General features: G+C 43.7%; 1 protein-coding gene across 2 annotated transcripts in view; it reads left to right on the top strand.

Annotated features, from left to right (window-relative positions):
- ttc39c (tetratricopeptide repeat domain 39C) overlaps positions 1-27,157 on the top strand; it is a 197,899-nt gene that overhangs the window by 139,801 nt on the left and 30,941 nt on the right. For both annotated transcript variants that reach the window (XM_068031091.1, XM_068031092.1), the window contains 2 exons: positions 1,444-1,537; positions 3,159-3,266. In XM_068031091.1, coding sequence (XP_067887192.1) covers positions 1,444-1,537; positions 3,159-3,266 — 202 coding nt within the window. The remainder of the gene's footprint in view (positions 1-1,443; positions 1,538-3,158; positions 3,267-27,157) is intronic.

Genomic DNA, 27,157 nt, shown 5'->3' on the forward strand with positions numbered 1-27,157 from the left:
AAGCAGTGCAGTGAAGATTTACTAAATTGGTCCCTGGGATGAGGGGGTTGTCCTGTGATGAGAGGCTGAGTAAATTGGGCCTACATTCTCTGGAGTTTTGAAGAATGAGAGGCAATCTAATTGGGACGCACAAGATTCTGAAAGGGCTTGATAGGGTAGAAGCGGAGAGATTTTTCCCGCCGGTCCAGATCTCGAACACGGGGACACAGTCTCAGGATAAAGGGCCAATCATTCGGGACTGAGATAAGGAGAAATTACTACATTCAAAGGGTTGAGAATCTTTGGAATTCTCTACCCCAGAGGTTTGTGGATGCTCCATCATTGAATATATTTAAGGCTGGGATAGATAGAGTTTTGGTCTTGCAGGGAATCAAGGGATATGGGGAGCGGGCAGGAAAGTGGAATTGAAGCCCAAGATCAGCCATGATTGTATTGAATTGCAGAGCAGGCTCGATGGGCCATATGGTCTACTCCTGCTCCTATTTCTTGTGTTCAATTTAATGCAGAGAAGTGTGAAATGATTTATTTTGGTAGGAAGAACGAGGAGAGGCAATATAAACTAAACAATACAATTCTAAAGGGGGTGCAGGAGTAGAGGGACAAATATGTACACAAATCATTGAAGGTGGCAGGGCAGGTTGCAAAAGTGGTTAATAAAGCGGATGGGATCCTGGGCTTTAGAAATAGGGCATAGAGTACAAAAGCAACAAAATGATGAACTTGTATAAAACACTGACTGGGCCTCAAGTGGAGTATTCTGTCCAATTCTGAGCACCACACTTTAGAAAGGATTTAAAGGAATTGGAGAGGGTCAAGTAAAGATTCACAAGAATGGTTCCAGTGATGAGGAACTTCAGTTATGTGGATAGATTGGAGAACCCAGGTCTGTTCTCCTTGGAGAAGAGAGATTGAGGAGATTTGATAGAGGTGTTCAAAATCATGAGGGTTCTGGACAGTAGATAAGAGAAAAACTGTTTAGCGGAAGGATCAAGAACCAGAGGAAGAAAGAAGCAACGAAAACATGAGGAAACATTTTTTTTCAGCGAGCAGTTAGGATCTGGATTGCACTGCCTGAGGGGTGTGACGGAGGCAGGTTCAGTCATGCTTTCTAAAGGGAATTGAATAATTATCCAAAGAGAGTGAATTTGCAGTGCTGGAGGAAAAGGTGGGGGTGTGGGTCTAGGTGAGTTGCTCTTGTAGAAAGCTGGCATGGACATGACGGGCCAAATGGCCTCTTCTGTACTGTAACCATTCTATGAAAATGCTGTATAAATACAAGTGTTGTTTTCGTAGTGCCACTGATTGCATGAATCTCACACCAGGGATGCTGATGGCTAAAAACAATATAAAAGCAACTGCAGCATGGAATTAAAAGGCAAAATCTCTATGTTGGAAATATTTGTGTCTGGCATGGTTTTAAAATCGCTCTTTGCTTTTCTCTAGTGTAAAATTAACAGTGCCTTGACGTCATTTCAAACTGCATTAGAACTAGCTTTGGATCAGCGAGAAATCCAACACGTATGCCTGTATGAGATAGGTAAGTGTTTTATTTCCATGGGTTGAGGTTTGTAATGGAGGTTTAAAAGGAGTGATTTTAATCTGAATGATTTATGATCTGCATAATGTATCTCTGCGTAGGATGAACTGAGGTCATATTCTGCACAAGACTGCTTTAATATTCATCCAGGGTATATACTTGCACCTGTCTTGCATTTTTGTAGTGCTCATGTCCAGAGAGGCTATTCTCCTTGGGTGTGGTGGGGGGGAAAGGAAAAGAGAAGGAATAATAAAAGGTAAGTGAGTGAGGTCTTTTTTGATTTTAGGTGGCTCAAAGGTGACATGCCTGGTGATGGAAGTTTGGAATTAAGTCAACCAGCTATGACTCAATCAGTAATCTTATACATAAACCGGGTAGGTTCACAGTATGCTAGTGGTCTGTTTATATCAGCCAGCCTGGTCACTAATGGAATCCAGAGAGCAGACTTGTCACTGGAGGCAGGGATTTTTCCCACTTGGTTTCCTATCTGGACATTTACTGTATTAACACAACAGTGTTTTCTTTCCCCCCAGATGGGATAGATGATTTACCTATCTAGTCTACTCATTTTATTTCCTAGATATATTTAATTCTAAAAATCTGGAATTCAGTTTGCTGACTGGACCATGTCTGGCCCCTTTTTTGTTTTGAATGCCATTGTTTTCCTAATCCAGCCCCCCAGCTGGTATTGGTAAACTGTGTGATTTAAGCTGCTAAAACTCCAGTAGTACCCTTTGAGCATGCCAAAGCCTCACATTTGCCAACATTTTCCTCTGAGCTTGGCTAAGTGGAAGGGATTACACTCCCATTTTGGGCAAACTGAGATTGGCCTGAGGGTGTCCACCATGTAGTTTTATGAGATTCTAGTCAAGAGCCACGCAGGTGTTTTTAAAAGTTAAAGGAAGGCTTTGGTTTTTGCTCACATTCAGTTGTAGGAAGTTTGGGATGATCTAGATCATCTCTGCAGTAGCAATTGGACACTGGAGGCAGCCCTGTGGTCAGTGGAGGAGTTGGAGTATAAGATCAGAAATTTGACATATGTTAAAAGAATGGGACAAGACATCTTGTCAAAGATTCATGTCCTCCGTGATTTTCCTTCCAGCATGCATAATCATGCCAAAGTTGTACGAGTAAATTCCCATCAGTGGAAGTTCACTGAACTCCTTCACCACGGTGATTTTTTTAAACAACAAGTTCCTCTTGCCTCTTCAGTTAAGGCTTCTGGTGCAGATTTACATTAAAAAAAAAATGTTAGCCCACTGGGTTGGAAATGGGACTTAAATCCACATCTCTGCTGCTTATTTTAAGAGGGAAAATTTTCATTTAAAAATCAACACTGTAGGAGCAGCGTAACATTTGAAAAGAATACATTGATTGAGATTTGGTGACTTGTAGCCTTGTAATATTGCATGTGGTATAGACTTTTGGGGAGAAGTGGGGAATGGGGATTTGAATTTGGGGAGTGGGGGATGACTTGCTTATGTTGTATTAAAGTATGTATGATGGATGCATCTTTGCCATAAATTGTTTAAAGGGTAAACATAAAATTAGATTAAGAGACCTATTATTGACCTAGTTGGTTTGTGTTTGTATTTAACTTGAGCTCTGTTCCTATTTTCAGGTTGGTGTAGCATGATAGAAATGAATTTCAAAGATGCATGCAAGTCTTTTGCACGACTTAAAAATGAGTCTAGGTGGTCTCAATGCTATTATGCATATTTGACAGCAGGTTTGTTGCAATCTTGTACATTTTATTTTGTTTTAAAACAAAAAAGGGCAAATGCATTCTTTAATAATATCCTGTGTCATGTACTGATAAATATGTCTGCATGGTCCAGATCTGAAGATATCCAGAATTTCCAGATCAAGTTTTGTTGTGTGTAAAGTAACATAGGTATTATAAACAAATGAACTTATGCCATTTTTCCCCTAACCCCCAGAGTCTAAAATATTTTAAAAATACCTTAATAGATTATTAGTTAGGCTATGTAGTTGGCCGAGAACAAGCCTTTTATGTGCAATAAATCACATTTTTAGAATGGTCTTGACAAATTTTTGAAAAAGAAAGAAACCATTTATTCTCAGGCCCCTGATTCTTGTGCTTGTATTCTATCTGGTTACTGGCTATGTGAGTTTTTTTTCAGGTCTTTAGACAGAAGTATGGATTTAGAACTCTGCTATTGTCCCCATTCTAGCAAAGTAAAGATACACAGAAAAGAAATTGCCTACCTTGGGTAGTGTTTTATCTGTCTTTAAAGAAGCATATTCCACATACTGCTGGAGTGCCCTGGCACTGGAATGTGCTTTTGGAAGAATCATGAAGAGGGACTGCCTTCCTCCAAGTACTTTTCTTGTGATATAAGAACATAAGAGCTAGGAGTAGGAGTAAGCAATTCAGCCCCTTGATCCTGCTCCACCATTCAATACGATCATGTCTGATCTCATCTCGGCCTTAACTCCACTTTCCTGCCCGTTCTCCATAACCCTTCACCCCATTACTAATTAAAAATCTGTCTATCTCCTCCTTAAATTTACTCAATGTCCTGGCATCCATCGCACTCTGGGGTAGTGAATTCCACAGACTCATGACCCTTTGAGAGAAGTAATTTCTCCTGATCTCTGTTTTAAATCTGCTACCCCTTATCCTAAAACTATGACCTCTCGTTCTAGATTGCCCCACCAGAGGAAACATCCTCTCTACGTCTACTTTGTTAATCCCCTTAATCATCTTATATACCTCAATTTGAACTCCTCTCATTCTTCTAAACTCAAGAGAGTAAAGGCCTAAACTTCTCAATCTCTTCAGAAGACAAACCGCTCATCTCTGGAATCAATCTAGTGAACCTCCTCTGAACTGCCTCCAACGCAACTATATCCCTCCTCAAGTAAGGGGACCAGAACTGTACGCAATACAGGTGTGGTCTCACTAATGCCTTGTACAGTTGCAGCAACACTTCCCTACTTTTATACGCTTCCTTTAGCAATAAATGCCAAAATTCCATTTGCCTTCCTTATTACCTGCTGCACCTGCATACCAGTTTTCTGCGATTCATGCACGAGGACACCCAAATCCCTCTGCACCGAAGCACTCTGAAGTTTCTCTCCATTTAGATAATAATTTGCCTTTCTATTCTTCTGACCAAAATGGATAACCTCACACTTATCCACATTAAACTCCATCCGCCAAATTTTGGCCCATTCACCTAACCTATCCATATCCATTTGTAAATTTCTTATTTCTTTATTGCAACTTACTATCCCACCTATTTTAGTGTCATCTGCAAATCTGGCTATAGTACCTTCTATCCCTGCATCCAAGTCATTAATATAGATTGTAAATAGTTGGGGCCCGAGGACCGAACCCTGTGGCACCCCACTAGTTACATCTTGCCAACCAGAAAAAGACCCATTTATCCCAACTCTCTGTTTTCTGTTGGTTAACCAATCCTCTATCCAAACTAATAAATTTCCCCTAACCCCATGTGACTTTACCTTGTGTATTAACCTTTTGGGCGGCACCTTATCAAATGCCTTCTGGAAGTCCAGATATACTACATCTACAGGATCCCCATTATCCACTTTGCTTGTCACATCTTCGAAGAACTCTAGCAAATTAGTCAAACACGATTTACCCTTCATAAAACCATGCTGACTCTGAAGGATTGCGTTTTGACTTTCTAAATGTCCTGTTATTACTTCCTTAATAATGGATTCTAATAATTTCCCAACGACAGATGTTAAACTAACTGGTCTGTAGTTTCCTACTTTCTGCCTCCCTCCCTTTTTGAATAAGGGCGTTATATTAGCTTTTTTCCAATCCACTCGAACCTTCCCCTCATCCAGGGAATTTTGGAATATTATAACTAATGGATCCACTATCTCCGCTGCCACTTCCTTTAAGACCCGAGGATGTAGGCCATCAGGCCCTGTGGGCTTGTCTGCCTTCAATCCCAATAGTTTGCTCAGTACTTTTTCCCTAGTGATGATGATTGTTCTAAGTTCCTCCCTTTCTATAACCTCTGCATTACCTGTTACTATTGGGATGGTATTAGTGTCCTCCACCGTGAAAACTGAAGCAAAATACTGATTTAGTGTCTCTGCCTTTTCTGTGTTCCCCACTCTTAACTCCCCAGTCACATCCTCCAAAGGACCAACATTCACTTTCACTACTCTTTTCCCTTTTATATACTTATGGAAGCTTTTGCCATCCGTTTTTATATTTTGCACTAGTTTTCTTTCATAATTTACTTTTGCTCTTTTTGTTACTTTTTTCATAACCTTTGTTGATCTTTAAAAGTTTCCCAATCTTCCAGCCTGCCACTGGCCTTTGCAATATGGTATGCCTTAGTTTTTGTCTTTATGTTATCGTTAACTTCCTTGTTTAGACATGGATGTTTCCCCCCACCTCTTAGAATCTTTCTTCCTCTCTGGAATATATTTTAGTTGGGAGGAATTGAATATCTTCTTAAACATCTGCCACTGCTGATCAACTGTGCTACCTTGCAGTCTTCCTACCCAGTCCACTAGGGCCAAATCTGTCCTCATGCCTATGTAATTACCTTTGTTTAACTTGAGAATGCTGGTGTTGGTCTCCAGTTTCTCGCTGTCAAACGGAATTTGAAATTCTAGCATGCTATGGTCATTCTTCCCTGGAGGATCCTTAACTATGAGATCATTAATTAATCCCACCTCATTACATAATACCAAATCTAGAATAGCCTGCTCCCTGGTTGGTTCCACAACATATTGCTCCAAAAAACAGTCTCTAATACATTCAATGAATTCTCCCTCGAGGCTAGAATCCAGGACCAGCATGTTCCTGTGAGGAAGAAGGATAAGTTTGGCAAGTTTCGGGAACCTTGGATAACGCCGAATATTGTGAGCCTAGTCAAAAAGAAAAAGGAAGCATTCGTAAGGGCTGGAAGGCTAGGAACAGACGAATCCCTTGAGGAATATAAAGACAGTAGAAAGGAACTTGAGCAAGGACTCAGGAGGGCTAAAAGGGGTCATGAAAAGTCTTTGGCAAACAGGATTAAGGATAATCCCAAGGCTTTTTATACATATATAAAAATGAGTACTTTGCATCAGTATTCACCAAAGAGAAGGATTTGGTGGATGATGAGCCTAGGGAAGGGAGTGTAGTCTCAATCATCTCATTATCAAAAAGGAGGAGGTGTTGGGTGTCTTGCAAAGCATTAAGGTAGATAAGTCCCCAGGGCCTGATGGGATCTACCCCAGAATACTGAGGGAGGCAAGGGAAGAAATTGCTGGGGCCTTGACAGAAATCTTTGCATCCTCATTGGCTACAGGTGAGGTCCCAGAGGACTGGAGAATAGCCAATGTGTTCCTTTGTTTAAGAAGGGTAGCAAGGATAATCCAGGAAATTATAGGCTGGTGAGCCTTACGTCAGTGGTAGGGAAATTATTAGAGAGGATTCTTCGGGACAGGATTTACTCCCATTTGGAAACAAACAAACATATTAGCGAGAGGCAGCATGGTTTTGTGAAGGGGAGTTCGTGTCTCACTAATTTGATTTGAGTTTTGTGAGGAAGTGACAAAGATGATTGATGAAGGAAGGGCAGTGGATGTTATCTATATGGACTTTAGTAAAGCCTTTGACAAGGTCCCTCATGGCAGACTGATACAAAAGGTGAAGTCACACGGGATCAGAGGTGAGCTGGCAAGATGGATACAGAACTGGCTCGATCATAGATGACAGAGGGTAGCAGTGGAAGGGTGCTTTTCTGAATGGAGGGATGTGACTAATGGTGTTCCGCAGGGATCAGTGCTGGGACCTTTGCTGTTTGTAGTATATATAAATGATTTGGAGGAAAATGTAGCTGGTCTGATTAGTAAGTTTGCGAACGACACAAAGATTGGTGGAGTTGCGAATAGTGATGAGGATTGTCAGAGGATACAGCAGGATATAGATCGGTTGGAGACTTGGGCGGAGAAATGGCGGATGGAGTTTAATCCGTACAAATGTGAGGTTATGCATTTTGGAAGATCTAATGCAGGTGGGAAGTATACAGTAAATGGCAGAACCCTTATGAGTATTGACAAGCAGAGAGATCTGGGCGTACAGGTTACTGGACGTGGAAACGCAGGTGGATAAGGTAGTCAAGAAGGCATACGACATGCTTGCCTTCATCAGTCGGGGCATAGAGTATAAAAATTGGCAAGTCATGCTGCAGCTGCACAGAACTTTACTTCGGCCACACTTAGAATATTGCGTGCAATTCTGGTCGCCACACTACCAGAAGGACGTGGAGGCTTTGGAGAGGGTACAGAAGAGGTCTACCAGGATTTTGCCTGGTCTGGAGGGCATTAGCTATGAGGAGAGGTTGGATAAACTCGGATTGTTTTCACTGGAACGACGGAGGTGGAGGGGCGACATGATAGATGTTGACAAGGTTATGAGCGGCATGGACAGAGTGGATAGTCAAGCTTTTTCCCAGGGTGGAAGAGTCAGTTACTAGGGGACATAGGTTTAAGGTGAGAGGGACAAAGTTTAGAGGGGATGTGCGAGGCAAGTTCTTTACACAGAGGGTGGTGAGTGCCTGGAACTTGCTGCCGGGGGAGGTGGTGGAGGCAGGTACGATAGCGACGTTTAAGAGGCATCTTGACAAATACATGAATAGGACGGGAATAGAGGGATATGGTCCCGGGAAGTGCAGAAGGTTTTAGTTTAGGCAGGCATCAAGATAGGGGCAGGCTTGGTGGGCCGTATGGCCTGTTGCTGTGCTGTACTGTTCTTTGTTTGCTACCCTAGCCAATTTGATTAATCCAGTCTCTATGCATATTAAAATCACCCATGATTATTGCCATACCTTTCTTACAAGCCCCCAGTATTTCCTGGTTTATACTGTGCCCCACTGCGGAACTACTGTTTGGGGGCCTATAGATTACTCCCACCAGGGTCTTCTTGCCCTTGTTATTTCTTATTTCTACCCAGACTGATTCTGCATCTTGATCTCCAGTGCCGATATCATTTCTCACTACAGCCCTGATCTCTTCCTTTACTGACAAAGCTGCACTACCTCCTTTACCTTCCTGCCTATCCTTCTGAAATACTGAGTACCCTTGGATATTCAATTCCCAAACTTGGTTTCCCTGCAACCACGTCTCAGTAATCACCACTAAATCATAGCCATTCGTCTCTATTTGCGCTGTTAACTCATTAATTTCATTTTGAATGCTTTATGCGTTCAGATACAAAGCCTTTAAGTTTGTTCTATTATCAAATTTCCCTACTGTTGTACGATTCCTTGATGCAATATGACGTTCACACGTTCTGTCCCTACCTTTTATTTTCTGGTAACAATCAGCCTCATCACTAACCTGCACTCCTACCTTCTCCTTTAACTTTGACTTCCAAATTTTCCATGCAACTGAACCCTTCCCCCCCACTATTTAGTTTAAAGCCCTATCTACAGCCCTAGTTATGCGATTCGCCAGGACTCTGGTCCCGCATGATTCAGGTGGAGCTGTCCCATTGGAACAGCTCCCTCCTTCCCCAGTACTGGTGCCAATGCCCCATGAATTCGAACCCATTTCTCCCACACCAATCTTTGAGCCACGCATTTATCTCTTTAATCTTATTGACCCCGTGCCAATTAGCTCGTGGCTCAGGTAGTAATCCGGAGATTATTACCTTTTTGGTTCTGCTTTTTAATTTAACCCCTAGCTGCTCATATTCCCTCAGCAGAACCTCTATCTTCGTTCTACCTATATCGTTGGTACCTGCGTAGACCACGACGACTGGATCTTTGCCTTCCTGCTCCAAGTTCCTGTGCAGTCTAGATGAGATATCCTGAACCCTGGCACCAGGTAGGCAACATAGCCTTCGGGACTCTTGATCCTGGCCACAGAGAATAGTGTCCATGCCCCTAACTATACTATCCCCGATTACGACTACATTTCTCTTTTCTCCTCCCACCTGAATGGCTCCCTGTACCATGGTGGTATGGTCAGTTTGCTCATCCTCCCTACAGTCCTTGCTCTCGTCCACACAGGGAGCAAGAATCTCGAACCTGTTGGACAAAGGCTGAGGCTCCTGCAACACTACCTCCTGGATCCCTCTACCTGCCTCACACATACTCACACCCTCCTGTCCCTGACCACTGGCCGAATTCAAGGTAGTTAACCTAAGGAGTGTGACTGTCTCCTTAAACACAGCTTCCAGGTAACACTCCCCCGCCTTGTTGTGTCGCTGTGTCCAAAACTCAGACTCCAGCTCATCAACTCTGAGTCGGAGTTCCTCGAGCAGCCAACACTTGCTACAGATGTGGTCACTAGGAACCATAATGGGGTCCACCAGCTCCCACATCATGCAGGTACAACACATCATTTGGCCCTGCATCTCGATTTTATTTAATTAGATTTTAATTTGATTTTTAAATTTCCGACTGGTCTTTAGTTTTTAAATCTGTAAAATATTTCTCCTATTCACCTTTAATCTGAAATCAACTTAGACTAGGTACTTCAACTACTCACCAACCAATGAACTTACGGTTTTCCTGTGATGTCACTCTTCGTTTTTTTTTCTCTGTTTTTAACTCCCTTAAAATACTCAAAAATTAAAGCTCTGCTCCCACTGTGTTTTCTTTCGTTGTCTCTCGGTCTCTGTTCCTTTTGGCGCGCTTTTTAAAGCTCTGCTCCCACTATGTTTTCACTCTCACTCTCTAACTGTTCCTTTTGGCAAGCTTTTTAAGGCTCTGATTTTTAGATGTAGAGATACAGCACTGAAACAGGCCCTTCGGCCCACCGAGTCTGTGCCGACCATCAACCACCCATTTATACTAATCCTACACTAATCCCATATTCCTACTACATCCCCACCTGTCCCTATATTTCCCTACCACCTACCTATATTAGGGGCAATTTATAATGGCCAATTTACCTATCAACCTGCAAGTCTTTTGGCTGTGGGAGGAAACCGGAGAAAACCCACGCAGACACAAGGAGAACTTGCAAACTCCACACAGGCAGTACCCAGAATTGAACCCGGGTCGCTGGAGCTGTGAGGCTGCGGTGCTAACCACTGCGCCACTGTGCCGCCCATTTCCCACTGTGTTGTCTGTCTCACTGGTTTCCGATTCTGTTCCTTTTGGCGCGCTGTTTACAGCTCTGCTCCCACTGTGTTTTCTCTCTCTCTAGTCTCTGACTCTGTTCCATTTGGTGTGCTTTTTCAAGCTCTGCTCCCACTGTGTTTTCTCTCTCTCTCTAGTCTCTGACTCTGTTCCTTTTGGTGCGCTTTTTAAAGCTCTGCTCCCACTGTGTTTTCTCTCTCTCTCTCTAGTCTCTGACTCTGTTCCTTTTGGTGCGCTTTTTAAAGCTCTGCTCCCACTGTGTTTTCTCTCTCTCTGGTTTCTGACTCTGTTCCTTTTGGCGCGCTTTTTAAAGCTCTGCTCCCACTGTGTTTTCTCTGTCTGGTTTCTGATTCTGTTCCTTTTGGCGCGCTTTTTAAAGCTCTGCTCCCACTGTGTTTTCTATCTCTATTTATAACATTATTAAGTCTGAGATGACCCTTCCTTACCCATAAAAGACAGGCTCTGCCCTTTAGATGAATATTCTTTGCCCCCAAGCCACCAGAGGTAGTCTTGTCTAGTCTCTGAAAGACATATGAGGATGGCTGGGACTGTGGACTGACCTGCGTGATGGTTGAGCACAAGTGTAGTGTGTGGAAGATGTTTCTTAAAGCTCCTATCAAGATAGGTAATCTTTCTTCTACAGGGTGCATCCTCCATACACGCCAAAAAAAACGTTAAAGTGTAACAAAGTAGTGCAGGACTTGGAGGAGGCGAAGTCTTTATGAGGAACATACATCCAACAATTAATGGTCATAACCAAATAAGCAACAAATAAAGCCAGACAGTAGCTTAAGAGGTGGGCAGACTACTCCATGTTGTTGTTGAGGTAGAAGAACAGCCATGATCTAGTTGAATGGCGGAGCAGGCTCGGGACAGAATGGCCTACTCCTCCTTTTATTTCCTATGTTCCTATGTCATATGATGAATGCCGCAATGAATACTTCAATGCTGCCCAAGAAGTAACTATGGAGTGGGGCTTCACCAATCCTGAAGGATTCCTGTTTGGAAGGCGATGAGTGTGGTCCACAAGCTACTGGGCAAGCCCCAAATTAATTAATTTAATTTATCCCCCCCCCGCCCAGCTCCCCAGGGGTTTCAGACCATAAAGAGACCAAAATTTGATTTAAGCTGCAAGTACTTTTGGCATTGATACACTAATTGCACTACAAGCTATGACATAACAATGAAGGTGGTGGTTAGACTCCTATCAGAAGCTATTTTGGGCAGGCACTTAAGAGTTTTACGCAGTTCTGTGCAGATAAAGCTGATCTGCTGTACCAGGATTTCTCTCTTTGTGTCAAAACCAAGGCTACAAGAAGTGTTTATTTCCAGTGAGAAGTTTCAGGTTGCACGCTGTAGTGGACTAAAGGTGGCATTCGTGAATTTTTGTAAAACTTCCTGGAGGGGACTGGAAATGGGAAATTTAGAGATATATGTACCAAACCTTCCAATGCCTCTGCTCTGTTTAGATTTTCTGTCATCTCTTGATGAGGAAAGGATGCAAAAGCATAAAGAGATCTCTTGAGCCCAAGAGGACAGGATGCTCTGTACCTTATTCAATAGCAAAACTGAGGGAACTGGTGATTGTCCATTGGAGGAAAAATTGATTTCCAGACATCCTTATCCTTATATTAAGATTAAATCACAGTAGCTCTTTCACTCGCGAGTGAACTTTTGTTTGGCAGAACATTGATATTTGTGTCTGCCCTGCCAGACTCTTGCCGCTATTGTTACCCTGTGGTTTAAAGCGGAAATGCGTACGTAGTATTCTGCCTTGACTAGAGTACCATTTTGTTATGCTACTTATATGTCAGAAAACTGTTCTGCTGCTTGTCCAGAAGTGCAGTGATTCAACCTGCCCAGAGTCTGGAAATGTAGCAAGGTGAAATCTATTGCTCGGTTTAATTATGTATTGTGGATGAGGTGTATCCATTGGTCCCAAATTCAATTGTAAAAGGTGGGTGGTCCAATACAGACTAAGAGTTGAAGAGAAATAGGTGGGAGTAGAACACCTTGAAACATGTTCCTGAGCCATAACCTTGGGTTTGAAACAAGAGGCTCGATCTACTGGAAATGTTAAGACAAAAGTGGCCTGCAAGAGTAACACTGCCACAGCAGCTCAAACTGAAGTGAACTCAAATGGTCATCCATTTGGCATAGGAAACATTGTTTAAAAGCTGCAACCAAGATGCTGTCCTCCATTATCTTATCTTTCTGAGAAAGGAAGCCCCTTTGCTTGAATTTATCTAGTAGGTAAGAAGGTTTAATCCAGAACAGTCTAAAATAGAGCCCCAAGAAACTCATCTCTTGTGATAGTCCAGGTGAGACTAACAATAGTCAATTCAACCAAATTCCTTGAGGGAAACAACAATCTACTGGACAAAAGATGGTTTGACAGAGCTCCCTATCATTCAGCTGTGGGTAGACTTGTAGTCAGCTTGTTTAGAAATGCAGTGACCATTATTAATTAAACACTGGAGACTGATGAGAGGCAGAATGCAGAGAATTTTGTATTGAAAACTAATAACATGAAAATTAAACCTTGTATACCTTGGATGTCATTGGTGCAATGCAATATGAAAATAAACATCTTTTAGGTAAACAATGCCTGCCAGTTTCCTGAAAAATCACGAGTAGTATAATCATCTTGCACCTCCTTGTGGGGATACTTGTTCAGAGCTATGAGATCCGGAATAGGGCAGAACCCTCCTAACTACTTTTTGAGGACCATGAAATAGGGTGAGTAAAAAGCATCCTTTTTCTTGACTAGGATGAACCTATTTGACTGTCAACAGAACATTGCTTCTCTGACCAGTACCTCCTTTAATAAGGGTTGCTCTCTGACCAGACTTTACAGCTCATGAAAACATGGGTGATGGACTGACGATGGAGGGGATGACTTTGAAAGATCGCTTAGGACTCTCATATCTGATGTGATCCTCTCCCACCTTGTTACATAGTGTACCAATTGACTACTATTGCCTTTTTCCCTTGCCTTCACCAGTCGGGCAAGCTGGTAAGTCAGAATATATGCCAGCTCTGGGTTTTTGTGGTAGGAGCTAGGGGTGTAGCGTGTTTACATTGAAAAGCTTATCTATTTGCAGGGGATTCGGCCTAATTGGATAGATCACAGATAGCTCAAAGTGCCAACACAGGCACAGTGCTGTATCATTCTGTGATTTGTACGGAGGGAGCAGCTAGGCTGTGCACTGCATATATTGCTTGAATAGCCAGACTCCTTGCTGGTATTTCTAAATTGAAATTGATTGGGGAGACACAGTATTCTGTCAGTTATGAACCTAGTGCAACCCATGGCACAAGTCTGCCATTACATAATTTAAGCTAGGAAGAGTTTGAAGTCCCTGTTGCTGTTTGTGATACTTAGGCAGCTTTTGGCATTCAAGAGCAAATTTAACAAATTAAGCTATAAATCATATGTTGAAGCAGCAAGTCACAACCAGGCTAAATTGAATGTTCCAATGTAAGAAATCAATGGCAGTCTATTTCTAAATTGAGGTAGTGTGCAAAATGTCTACTATTGAGGATGAAAAATTTGTTAACGTTTCACGTCTGTGATCCCAGATGTGATTAAGTTAGAGAGGGTGCAGAAAAGATTCACAAGGATGTTGCCTGGTTCGGAGGGCTTGAGTTATAAAGAGATTGAATAGGGTGGGTCTGTTTTCCCTGGAGCGAAGGAGGCTGAGAGGGGACCTGTTAGAGGTATATAAAATTATGAGGGGCATAGATAGGGTAGATAGCCAGAGTCTGTTTCCCATGGTAGGGGTGACTAAAACTAGAGGGCATAGATTTAAGGTGAGAGGGAGGAGGTTTAAAGGGGATCAAAGGGGTAAATTTTTCACACAAAGCATAGTGTGTATCTGGAATGAGCTGCCTGAGGAGGTGGTGGAGGCAGGAACAGTAGCAACATTTAAGAGGCATCTGGACAGGTACTTGAATGAGCAAGGCATAGAGGGATATGGAATGAATGCAGGCAGGTGGGATTAGTATAGATAGGCATTATGGTTGGCATGGACGCGGTGGGCCGAAGGGCCTGTTTCTGTGCTGTACACCTCTGACTATAACTGGCAAATGTTAGAAGGCTGCGTTTGCTGACAACACAATCACTAGGTGGAGCTGCAGTGGCACATGCACAAATGCAGCCTGTGCCACTAAAATGTAACAGTCTGCGACTTCAGGCAGTGCCAGGACTAAAGATGGCGCTGCTCAAATAATCACACGAAGGCAACCTAAACACATGGCAGCACACAATGGCCAGAGGGAGCGAGCAAGCAGGGAGGGAGTGGGCAGGGGATCCGCCCCGCCCTGCTCTCTCCCACCCATGTGCATGTGCGCAGATTGGCGCAGTCTGATGACGTCAGCTGCCGGCTGTGTTGTCAATAATCACTTTGATGTTAGAAATGTAATAGTTTTTGAGCAAGTGAAAGTGGGCGGGGGGGGGGCAGGAAGAACAAGAAGGAAGGACTGTGATAGGACGGAGAGGGGAGTGATTAAATGACATGTCATGGAACAGAATGCAAATGGAGTGCTTAATAGTTGTAGAGAAAGACAGAGCATGAGTCCAGAGAGAGTGCTAATGGCAGAATAATGAACAGCTCTGTACGAAAGCAAAAACATGAAAAATAAGTTTAAGACTAGCACATGGTTAAAAAAAAAGAAAATATATATAAAAAAAACAAAAAATGATGTGGCTCATGGTCTTAAATTATTGAACTCAAAACTGAATCCAGAAGGTGGTAGAGTGCCTAATCAGAAGATGAGGTGCTGTTCTTCAAACTTGTGTTGATGTTCACTGGAACACTGCAGCAGGCCGAGGACAGAGATGTGGACATAGGGAGAAAGTGGTGAATTAAAATGGCAAGCAACCGGAAGCTTGGGATCATGCTCGCAGACCAAGCGGAGGTGTTCTGCAAAGCGGTCACCCAATCTGCATTTGGTCTCCCCAGTGTCGAAGAGACTGTGCTGTGAGCAGAGAATACAGTATACTAAATTGAAAGAAGTACAAGTAAATCGCTGCTTTACCTGGAAGGAGTATTTGGGGCCTTGGATGGTGAGGAGAGAGGAGGTAAAAGGGCAGATATTCTTCTTCTTTCTTTTGGGCCTCCTTATCTCGAGAGACAATGGATACGCGCCTGGAGGTGGTCAGTGGTTTGTGAAGCAGCGCCTTGGATGGTGAGGAGAGAGGAGGTAAAAGGGCAGATATTACACCTCCTGTTATTGCATGGGAAGGTGCCAGGGAAAAGGTGGCGAGGTGCTGGAGGAGTGGACCAGGGTGTTGTGGAGGGAACGGTCCCTTCGGAGTGCTGATAGGGAGGGGAGGGGTAGATGTTTTTGGTGGTGTCATCACGCTGGAGGTGGCGGAAATGGCAGAGGATGATCCTTTCGATGTGGAGTCTGGTGGGGTGGAAAGTGAGGACAAGGGGAACCCTGTCACAGTTCTGGGAGGGAGGGAGGGAGGGGAAGGGGTGAGGGCAGAATTGCAGGAAATGGGTCGGACACGGTCGAGGATCCTGTCAATCACAGTGCGGGAGACTCCTCGGTTGAGGAAAAAGGAAGACATATCAGAGGCGCTGTTGTGGGAGGTTGTGTCATCAGAACAGATGCGTCGGAGACAGAGAAACAGGGAGAATGGAATCCTTACAGGAGGCAGGGTGTGAAGAAGTATAATCAAGGCAGCCGTGGGATTCGGTGGGCTTATAAAAAAAAAACTTATTCAACTTTGCTTCCAATTTCCACCCTTTTCTCACCTTCACATGGTCCATCTCTGACACTTCTCTTCCCTTCCTCGACTTCTCATGGAGGTGGGTGTGAGCCCTTAAGTGACAGTTAAGAGGCCACTTAAGGGCCTTAATTGGCCTCAGGCGGGCGGGCTGTTCCTCCCCCTCCCCCCCGCTCGACCGCCGTAAAGTCGAGCGGGGTGGGTAGGACTGCCAGAGCATACCGCTCAATTTTGCGGCGCCCCCACATCACCAACTGACCTACTGGGACGGTGTAAAATTCAGCCCAGTATTGAGTTCAATCATTTCAGACCATGAGCCACATTATTTTTTGTTTGTTTATTTTTTAACCATGTGCTAGTCTTAAACTTATTTTTCATGTGTTTGCTTTCGTACAGAGCAGTTCATATTCTGCCATTAGCACTCTGTCTGGACTCATTCTTTGTCTTTTGCTGCAACTATTTAGCACTCCATTTGCATTCTGTTTCATTTCATGTCATTTAATCTCTCCTTCTCTGTCCTATCATAGTCCTTCCTTCTTGTTCTCCTCCTCCCCCCACCCCCCACTCTTTCACTTGCTCAAAGACTGATGATGGATCACAGACCTGAAACGTTAACTCTTTCTCTCTACACAGATGCTGCCAAACCTGCTGAGTATTTCCGGCACTTTCTGTTCTCATTTCAGAGTTCCAACATCCGCAGTATTTTGTTCTTATGAAAATTCTGTTGATCTATTCAAGAGGTTTTATTTAAAGCTGCAATGTCTTCTTTCATCAGAAGACAACCCAGTGCATCTGTTGACATGATTCCTTATTGCATAATGATCTGTGCAATGATTGTGTCCCATGCAAACAGACGGAGGACTTTACCGATTAGGTCACAATCTTGATGATGGACTTAATTCCGGGTCAGGAACTCGGAAGTAGCCATAGCAGGGCATCGGTCATGATCTTCCCAAAGGTGGCCAATTAAGAAGCCGCCTCTGGGAGACCTGTCCAACTAAGGGCAGTGGGCAGACCAGTGAAGTGGAAGGTCCATTGGGAGCGTTTGCAGCAATGTCTGGCCAGCTCCAGCTCCAGATCTCAAAAATCCATTTGTGGGTTGCAGGAGTTGGTTGGAGAATTTTATAGGAGTCGCTAACAAAGTAGCGATGAGAAGATTTTAATTGTTTGATTGTGACCAAGCTACAAACACATGTTTCGATGGACTAGGCAAGCATATTTAATTTTGAACAATCCCGGCAGTTCTGAGGGGTTGCTTTTGCTTTCTCCTAGGGATTAAAACTCGATGGAATGTGACATTTTCTACTAACGTAACTTTCAGCTGTTCAAACTAGCTAAATTCGAGAATTTGTGTTTTCCTCTGGAAAAAGGGTTTAATTTGGTGGCAGGATTATCTTCTGGTGAAGTGGAGACTATCGCAATATTCTTGAATAGAGACCAAAATCAGGTTTCCGATTTTTTTTTTAAATTATTCGTTCATGGCATGTGGGTGCCTCTGGCAAGGCCAGCATTTCTTGCCATCCCTCATTGCCTTTGAGAAAGTGGTGGTGAGCTGCCTCCTTGAACCACTGCAGTCCATGTGGGGTAGGTACACCCACAGTGCTGTTAGGGAGGGAGTTCCAGGGTTTTGACCCAGTGACTGAAGGAACGGCGATATAGTTCCAAGTCAGGATGATGTGGCTTGGAGGGGAACTTGCAGGTGGTGTTCCCATGCAGCTGCTGCCCTTGTCCTTCTAGGTGGTAGAGGTCATGTGTTTGGAAGTTGCTGTCGTAGGAGGCTTGGCAAGATGCTACACTTGCGAGGATGCTACAGAAACTCTGCAAGGAGTAAAGTAATTTGAATAACTACCTGTTCGCACCTCAAACTGTTTAGTGAGCATCCTGACATTGAACAATGCCTGTCGTCTGATTTTGCTACCCTTTAGGAGGCTTCTCTTGACTGTTAGATTGGTTGAATCTAGGTCCAGTAAGTTTCTTCTGATTGACTGCCCAATTACCAAATAAGGGATACTTAGACCAAGGCCTGTCACTATCTGTATTGGATAATTTACTGGCTTAATGTAAGCCATCTAAACTGTATTTAACTGAACTAAGTAGAAGAACTTGCAGTGTTGAGTGAAATCCTAGTCCTCTCTCCTGTGGTGTAGCTTCCATCCAAAATAGCTACATCTTTTCAGCATGCAACTGAAACTCTGAAACTGAGCCTTATGTTTAATTTGCCCCAGTTGTGATCTTCTGTGAGTACCCTGCATCTGGTTCATTGGGAGGTCACCATTTAGTACATTGCTTCATGAAGTTAAATCCTGACGAGCCACCTCTATATAAAATTACATATAAATTACAACACAGTAACAGACCATTTGACCCAACATACAAGCCTTCTTCCAGCCTACCTCATCTCACACTAACAAAATTTCCTTCTATTCCTTGCTGTTTTGTGTGTTTCCCCATAAGTGCATCTATACTATTCATCGTAACCACTCCATGTGGTAACAAATTCCACATTCTAACCACTCTTTAATTCCAATTGGCAGTTACCATGTGATTGTACACAAATTGAAGTTTTCATCTTGTCATGTATGATTTTGAGTATCTGTCATTGAAGATGTCACTTTTGGTGTCTTTGATTTCAATTCATCAGATTAATGAGTTCCAGGTATCAGTTGTCTCAGCTCATAACTTGCCCAGTAAGAAAGAATTCTCGTCATCTCCCCAGCCAATTATTTTAAATCTGTATCCTTTGGTTACTGACCCTCCAGGTATTGGAAATGTTTTTTCCCTGAAACTATCAAAACATCTGTAAACCAGTTACATGGAGAAATCCAGATACCATTCCTGAGTCATCATGGAGAGTTCATTTTAAAAATAATTCTTCTTTGGACCCGTGTGTTGACGACATGCATTGTTACCTCTATGCATTGGCAGGCTTTTGTAATATGCAAAATCCTGTATTCCAAAAATTGCTGTCACCTGACATCAAAAACGTTTCAACCTTTCGTTTACCCCCACATTTCTTCCCCTTCTCCCCCACCGCCTCACGGGATCCTCAAGGATGTGGTTCAAGCATCCTTTGGACGACTGTGGAAGCTGCTATCTTTCTTTCTCCTCTCTACTCAACCCCCCCCAAAAAAAGAAAACTGAAGATCATCCAACTAAATAGGTTATTTTCTTAAATAAAAGGAAAATATTGCAGAACACAAGAACTAGGAGCAGAGGTAGACCCTAATGCCCATCGAGCCTGTTCCGCCATTCAAGACGATCATGGGCTTCAATTCCACTTTCCTGCCTGCTCCCCATATCCCTTGATTCCCTGCGAGACCAAAAATCTATCTATCCCAGCCTTAAATGTATTCAATGATGGAGCATCCATAACCTTCTGGGGTAGCGAATTCCAAAGATTCACAACCCTTTGAGTGCAGTAATTTCTCCTCATCTCAGTCCTGAATGATTGACCCCTTATCCTGAGACTGTGCCCCCATGTTGTAGATTCCCTGACCGGTGGGAACAATTTCTGAGCTTCCACCCTATCAAGCCCTTTCAGAATCTTGTATGTCTCAATTAGATCACCTCTCATTCTTCAAAACTGCAGAGAATATAGGCTTAATTTACTCAGCCTGTCATCATAGGACAACCCCCTCATCCCAGGGACCAATTTAGTAAATCTTCGCTGCACTGCCTCCAGTGCAAGTATATCCTTTCTTAAATGTGGACACCAAAACTGCACAGAGTATTCCAGGTACGGTCTCACCAAAGCCCTGTACAATTTTAGTACGACTTCTGTATTCCTGTACTCCAATCCCCTTGCAATAAAGACCAACATGCCATTTGCCTTCCTAATAGCCTGCTGCACCTGCGTGTTAACTTTGTGCGTTCCTTGTACGAGTAAAAATAAAATAAAAATAAAACACTTACCTATCTCATACAGGCATACGTGTTGGATTTCTCGCTGATCCAAAGCTAGCTCTAATGAAGTTTGAAATGACATCAAGGCACTGTTAATTTTACACTAGAGAAAAGCAAAGAGTGATTTTAAAACCATGCCAGACACATATTTCCAACATACAAGGGAGAGATTTTGCCTTTATAAAAGCAGATGCAGCTGCTTTTATATTGTTTTTAGCCATCAGCATCCTTGGTGTGAGATTCATGCAATCAGTGGCACTACGAAAACAACACTTGTATTTATACAGCATTTTCATAGAATGGTTACGGTACAGAGGAGGCCATTTGGCCCGACATGTCCATGCCAGCTTTCTACAAGAGCAACTCACCTAGACCCACACCCCCACCTTTTCCTCCAGCACTGCAAATTCACTCTTTGGATAATTATTCAATTCCCTTTAGAAAGCATGACTGAACCTGCCTCCGTCACACCCTCAGGCAGTGCATTCCAGATCCTAACTGCTCGCTGAAAAAAAAACTTTTTCCTCATGTTTTTGTTGCTTCTTTCTTCCTCTGGTTCTTATCCTTCCGCCAAACAGTTTTTCTCTTATCTACTGTCCAGAACCCTCATGATTTTGAACACCTCTATCAAATCTCCTCAATCTCTCTTCTCCAAGGAGAACAGACCCGGGTTCTCCAATCTATCCACATAACTGAAGTTCCTCATCCTGGAACCATTCTTGTGAATCTTTACTTGACCCTCTCCAATTCCTTTAAATCCTTTCTAAAGTGTGGTGCTCAGAATTGGACAGAATACTCCACTTGAGGCCCAGTCAGTGTTTTATACAAGTTCATCATTTTGTTGCTTTTGTACTGTATGCCCTATTTCTAAATCCCAGGATCCCATCCGCTTTATTAACCACTTTTGCAACTTGCCCTGCCACCTTCAATGATTTGTGTACATACACTCCTTGGTCCCTCTGCTCCTGCACCCCCTTTAGAATTGTATTGTTTAGTTTATATTGCCTCTGCTCGTCTTCCTACCAAGATGAATCATTTAACACTTCTCTGCATTAAATTGAACACAAGAAACAGGTAGACCAGATGCACTGCAGCAATGCACCAAGGCTCCTTAGACAGCACCTTCCAAACCCACGACCTCTACCAACTAGAAGGACAAGGGCAGCAAATACATGGGAATACCACCACCTGCAAGTTCCCCTCCAAGTCACACACCATCCTGACTTGGAACTATATCGCCATTCCTTCACTGTCGCTGAGTCAAAATCCTGGAACTCCCTTCCTAACAGCACTGTGGGTCTACCTACCCCAAATGGACTGCAGCGGTTCAAGAAGGCAGCTCACCACCACCTTCTCAAAGGCAATTAGGGATGGGCAATAAATGCTAGCCTGGCCAGTGATGCCTACATCCCACTAATGAATAAAAAAAAATATAGCCCATCTAGCCTCCTCCGCCATTCAATACGATCATGGCTGATCTTGGGCTTCAATTCCACTTTCCTGCCCGCTCCCCATATCCCTTGATTCCCTGCAAGACCAAAACTCTATCTATCCCAGCCTTAAATATATTCAATGATGGAGCTTCCACAAACCTCTGGGGTAGAGAATTCCAAAGATTCACACCCTTTGAGTGCAGTAATTTCTCCTTATCTCAGTCCTGAATGATTGACCCTTTATCCTGAGACTGTATCCCTATGTTCTAGATTCCCTGAACAGCGGGAAAAATCTCTCAGCTTCTACCCTATCAAACCCTTTCAGAATCTTGTGCGTCTCAATTAGATCGCCTCTCATTCTTCAAAACTCCAGAGAATGTAGGCCCAATTTACTCAGCCTCTCATCACAGGACAACCCCCTCATCCCAGGGACCAATTTAGTAAATCTTCGCTGCACTGTTTCCAGTGCAAGTATATCCTTTCTTAAATGTGGACACCAAAACTGCACAGAGTGTTCCAGGTGTGGTCTCACCAAAGCCCTGTACAATTTTAGTAAGACTTCTGTATTCCTGTACTCCAATCCCCTTTGCAATAAAGACCAACATGCCATTTGCCTTCCTAATTGCTTTCTCTATCTCCATGCTAACTTTGTGTTCCTTGTAAAAGTAAACCCAAGTCTCTCTGAACGTTTACACTTACCAGTTTCACACCTTTTTAAAAAATATTCTGCTTTTCTATTTTTATGATCAAAGTGAACAATGTCACTTACCTATATTATACTCCATTTGCCATCTTAATTGCCAACTCACTTAACCTGTCTATATCTCTTTGCAGCCTCTCTGCGTCCTCCCCGCAGCTTACCTTTCCACCGAGCTTTATATCATCAGAAAACTTAGATACGTTACTCTGTTTCTTCATCCAAGTCATTAATATAGAGTGTAAATAGCTGAGGCCCCAGCACTGATCCTTGCATCACACCTCCTGCCAACTTGAAAATCACAGAATAATACAGTGCAGAAGAGGCCCATCGAGTCTGCACCGATGCATTAAAACACCTGACCTGTCTACCTAATCCCATTTGCCAGCACTTGGCCCATAACCTTGAATGTTATGACGTGCCAAGTGCTCATCCAGGTACTTTTTAAAGGATGTGAGACAACCTGCCTCTACCACCCTCCCAGGCAGGGCATTCCAGACCGTCACCACCCTCTGGGTAAAAAAGTTCTTCCTCAAATCCCCCTTAAACCTCCCGCCCCTCACCTTAAACTTGTGAAACCCTCGTAACTGACCCTTCAACTAAGGGGAACAGCTTCTCCCTATCCACCCTGTCTATGCCCCTCAATCTTGTACACCTTGATCAGGTCACCCCTCAGTCTTCTCTGCTCCAGTGAAAACAACCCAAGCCTATCCAACCTCTCTTCATAGCTTAAATGTTCCATCCCAGGCAACATCCTGGTGAATCGCCTCTGCACCCCCTCCAATGCAATCACATCCTTCCTATAATGAGGCGACCAGAATTGCACACAGTACTCCAGCTGTGGCCTTACCAAAGCTCTGTACAACTCCAACATGACCTCCCTGCTTTTGTAATCTATGCCTCGATTGATAAAGGCAAGTGTCCCATATGCCTTTTTCACCACCCTATTAACCTGCCCTTCTGCCTTCAGAGATCTATGGACAAACACGCCAAGGTCCCTTTGTTCCTCAGAACTTCCCAGTGTCAGGCCATTCATTGAATACCTCCGTCTCACATTACTCCTTCCAAAGTGTATCACCTCACACTTTTCAGCGTTAAATTCCATCTGCCACTTTTCTGCCTATTTGACCATCCCATCTATATCTTCCTGTAACCCAAGACACTCCACCTCACTGTTAACCACTCGGCCAATCTTTGTGTCATCCGCAAACTTACTGATCCTATCTCCCACATAGTCATCTATGTCGTCTATATAAATGACAAACAATAGGGGACCCAGCACAGATCCCTGTGGTATGCCACTGGACACTGGCTTCCAGTCACTAAAACAGCCGTCTGTCATCACTCTGTCTCCTACAGCTAAGCCAATTTTGAATCCACCTGAGTAAGTTACCTTGTATCCCATGTACATTTGCATTCTTGATAAGTCTCCCATGTGGGACCTTGTCAAAAGCTTTGCTGAAATCCATGTAAACTACATCAACTGCACTACCCTCATCTACACACCTGGTCACATGCTCAAAAAATTCAATCAAATTTGTTAGGCATGACCTCCCTCTGACAAAGCCATGCTGACTATTCCTAATCAAATTTTGCCTCTCCAAGTGGAGATAGATTCTCTCCAATAGTTTCCCTACCACTGATGTGAGACTCACTGGTCTGTAGTTCCCTGGCTTATCTCTGCAACCTTTCTTAAATAGTGGGACCACATTAGCTGTTCTCCAGTCCTCTGGCACCTCCCCTGTGGCCAGAGAGGAATTAAAAATTTGGGTCAGAGGCCCTGCAATCTCCACCCTCGCCTCCCACAGCATCCTGGGACACAAATCGTCCAGACCTGGAGATTTGTCCACTTTTAAGCCTTCCAAAACCTCCAATACCTTGTCACTCCCTATGACAAGTTGCTCAGGAACCTCACAGTCTCTCTCTCTAAGTTCCATATCTACATCCTCATTCTCTTGGGTGAAGATAGATGTGAAATATTCATTCAACACCCGACCAATGTCCTCTGGCTCCACCCACAAATTTTCCCCTTGGTCCCTAACGGGTCCTACTCTTTCCCTGGTTATCCTCTTCCCATTGATATACTTATAGAATATCTTGGGATTTTCCCTACTTTTACCAGCCAGAGCTTTCTCATATCCCCTCTTTGCTCTCCTAATTGTTTTCTTAAGCTCCATCCTACACTTTCTGTACTCCACTAATGCTTCCATTGATTTTCTCTCCTTGTATTTGCTAAAAGCCTCTTTTCCTTCTCATCGTACCCTGAATGTTTCTGGTCATCCATGGTTCTCTGGGCTTGTTGCTCCTACCTATTACCCTAGAGGGAACATGTTGGGCCTGTACCCTCCCCATTTCCTTTTTGAATGCCCCCCCACTGCTCTTCTGTAGATTTCCCGACAAGTAACTCTTTCCAGTCGACCTTGGCCTGATCCTGCCTTATTTAACTAAAATTCGCTCTCCCCCAATCCAAAACCTTTTTTTGCAACTTGTCTATTTCTTTCTCCATAACAAGATTAAATTGTACCATGTTGTGGTCGCTATCACCAAAATGCACCCCCACCAACACATCAACCACCTGTCCGGCTTCATTCCCCAGAATTAGGTCCAGCACTGTACCCTCCCTTGTTGGATCCTCTACATATTGAGCTAAAAAGTTCTCCTGTATACATTTTAAGAATGCCACTCCATCTAAGCCCTTAACACGATGACTATCCCAATTAATGTTGGGAAAGTTGAAATCACCTAATATAATTACCCTATTATTTTTACACACCTCTGCAAATTGCGCACATATTTGCTCCTCAATTTCCCGCTGACTATCTGGGGGTCTATAATAAACACCTAGCAATGTGGCTGTCCCTTTTTTATTCCTAAACTCTACCCATAAAGCTTCATTTGATGCCCCCTCCGAGATATCATCTATCCTCACTTCAGTAACTGACTCCTTAACTAATATTGCAATGCCCCCTCCTCTTTTACCCCCTCCTCTGTCTCGCCTGAAGATTCTATATCCTGGGATATTGAGCTACCAATCCTGCCCCTCCCTCAACCATGTCTCTGTGATGGCTACGATATTTGCCCTTAACTCATCTGTTCTACCTGCAATACTCCTGGTATTAAAGTACAGGTCTTCCTTCCTGGTCTTACTCCCTTAAAACTTACTTCCGCTGTATTCCCTCTGACTTGTTCGCTTTCCTGTGTTTAGCTGTGTCCCTATTCTGCTAGGAGTCTGCATCCCCTCCCCCTGCCAAATTAGTTTAAACTCCTTCCAACAGCACTCGCAAACCCGCCAGCAAGGATGTTAGTCCCCCTCTGGTTCAGATGTAGACCGTCCCGCTTGTACAGGTCCCACCTTCCCCAGAAACGGTCCCAGTGGTCCAGGAATCTAAAACCTTCCCTCCTGCACCAACTCTTAAGCCACGCATTCATCTGTGCTATTCTCCTATTTCTATACTCGCTAGCACGTGGCACTGGGAGTAATCTAGAGATTACAACCAGAGAGGTCCTGCTTTTCAGTCTACTGCCTAACTCCCTGAATTCTTGATGCAAGACCTCATCCCTTTTTCTACCTACGTCATTGGTACCAACATGTACCATGACCTCTGCCTTATCACCCTCCCCTTTCAGGATGCCCTGCAGCCGTTCAGTGACATCCCAGACCCTGGCACCAGGGAGGCAACACACCATCCTGGAGTCACGTTGATGGCCACAGTAGCGCCTATCTGTTCCCCTGACTATAGAATCCCCTTTTACTATTGCTTTTCCTCTCTTTCCCCCTTCCTGTGCAGACAGGCTGCTTGCGGTGCCAGAAGCTTGGCTCTGTCCGCACTCCCTAGAGGAACCAGCCTCCAAAATGGAATACAGATTTGCAAGCGGGACCCTGGACTGCCTGCCTGATTCTCTTGGACTGCCTGGTGGTCACCCATTCTCTTCCTCCCTCAAGTCCCTTCAGCTGCGGTGTGACCACCTCTCTATACGTGCTATCCACAATACTCTCAGACTCGCGGATGCTCCACAGTGTTTCCAGCCACCTTTCCAGCTCTGAAACCCGAGCTTCCAGGAGCTGCAGCTGGACACACTTCCTGCACACATGCTGGTCCCGGGGACTGGAAATGTTCCCGGATTCCCACATGCAGCAAGAGGAGCAGACCACGGCTTCAAGCTCTCCTGCCATGACTAAACCCTTTAAATTTAAAACTTTAGAAGATTATAATTTAAAAAAACAACTAAGTCTTGCTAAAACAATGACTTACAATTCAATCCACTTTGAAAAGTACCCACCAGGACTTACTCACCAGTCAGCTGTGCTCTTTGGAGACTCTCAGCTCCCCTCACTCTGAGGACAGGTAGGAAATGAAAGGAGCTCCTCACCGAACTTCCTCAGTCACCAAACTTCCACTTTAACAGTCTAATGCAACCCAAGTCAGCACTCCAATGCAAACAAGGTCAGCACTGTAAGATACTGACTGACGCTAGCCCCTGAAAACTGGTTTAAGCCAATTCTCTAATTAACAAGGTGCAGCTGCAAGCAGAGCCTGAGTGAACTCTGTTTAAAGCTGGTTTAAAACTCACCTTCTCCAACCCAAACAGCAACTGTTAAGTTAATCTGCTAAATAAAAGAGAGACTAGACTTAAGATAAAATTAACCCTTAATTATCTTCAGTCACCAAACTTCCACTTTAACACTCTAATGCAACATGCCCCATTTAGGCTCACTCTGTGCTTGCCTTTTATGTGGCACCTTATCGCAGGCCTTTT

This window comes from Heterodontus francisci, chromosome 5 (assembly GCF_036365525.1).
Source record: "Heterodontus francisci isolate sHetFra1 chromosome 5, sHetFra1.hap1, whole genome shotgun sequence".
Lineage (NCBI taxonomy): Eukaryota > Metazoa > Chordata > Chondrichthyes > Heterodontiformes > Heterodontidae > Heterodontus > Heterodontus francisci.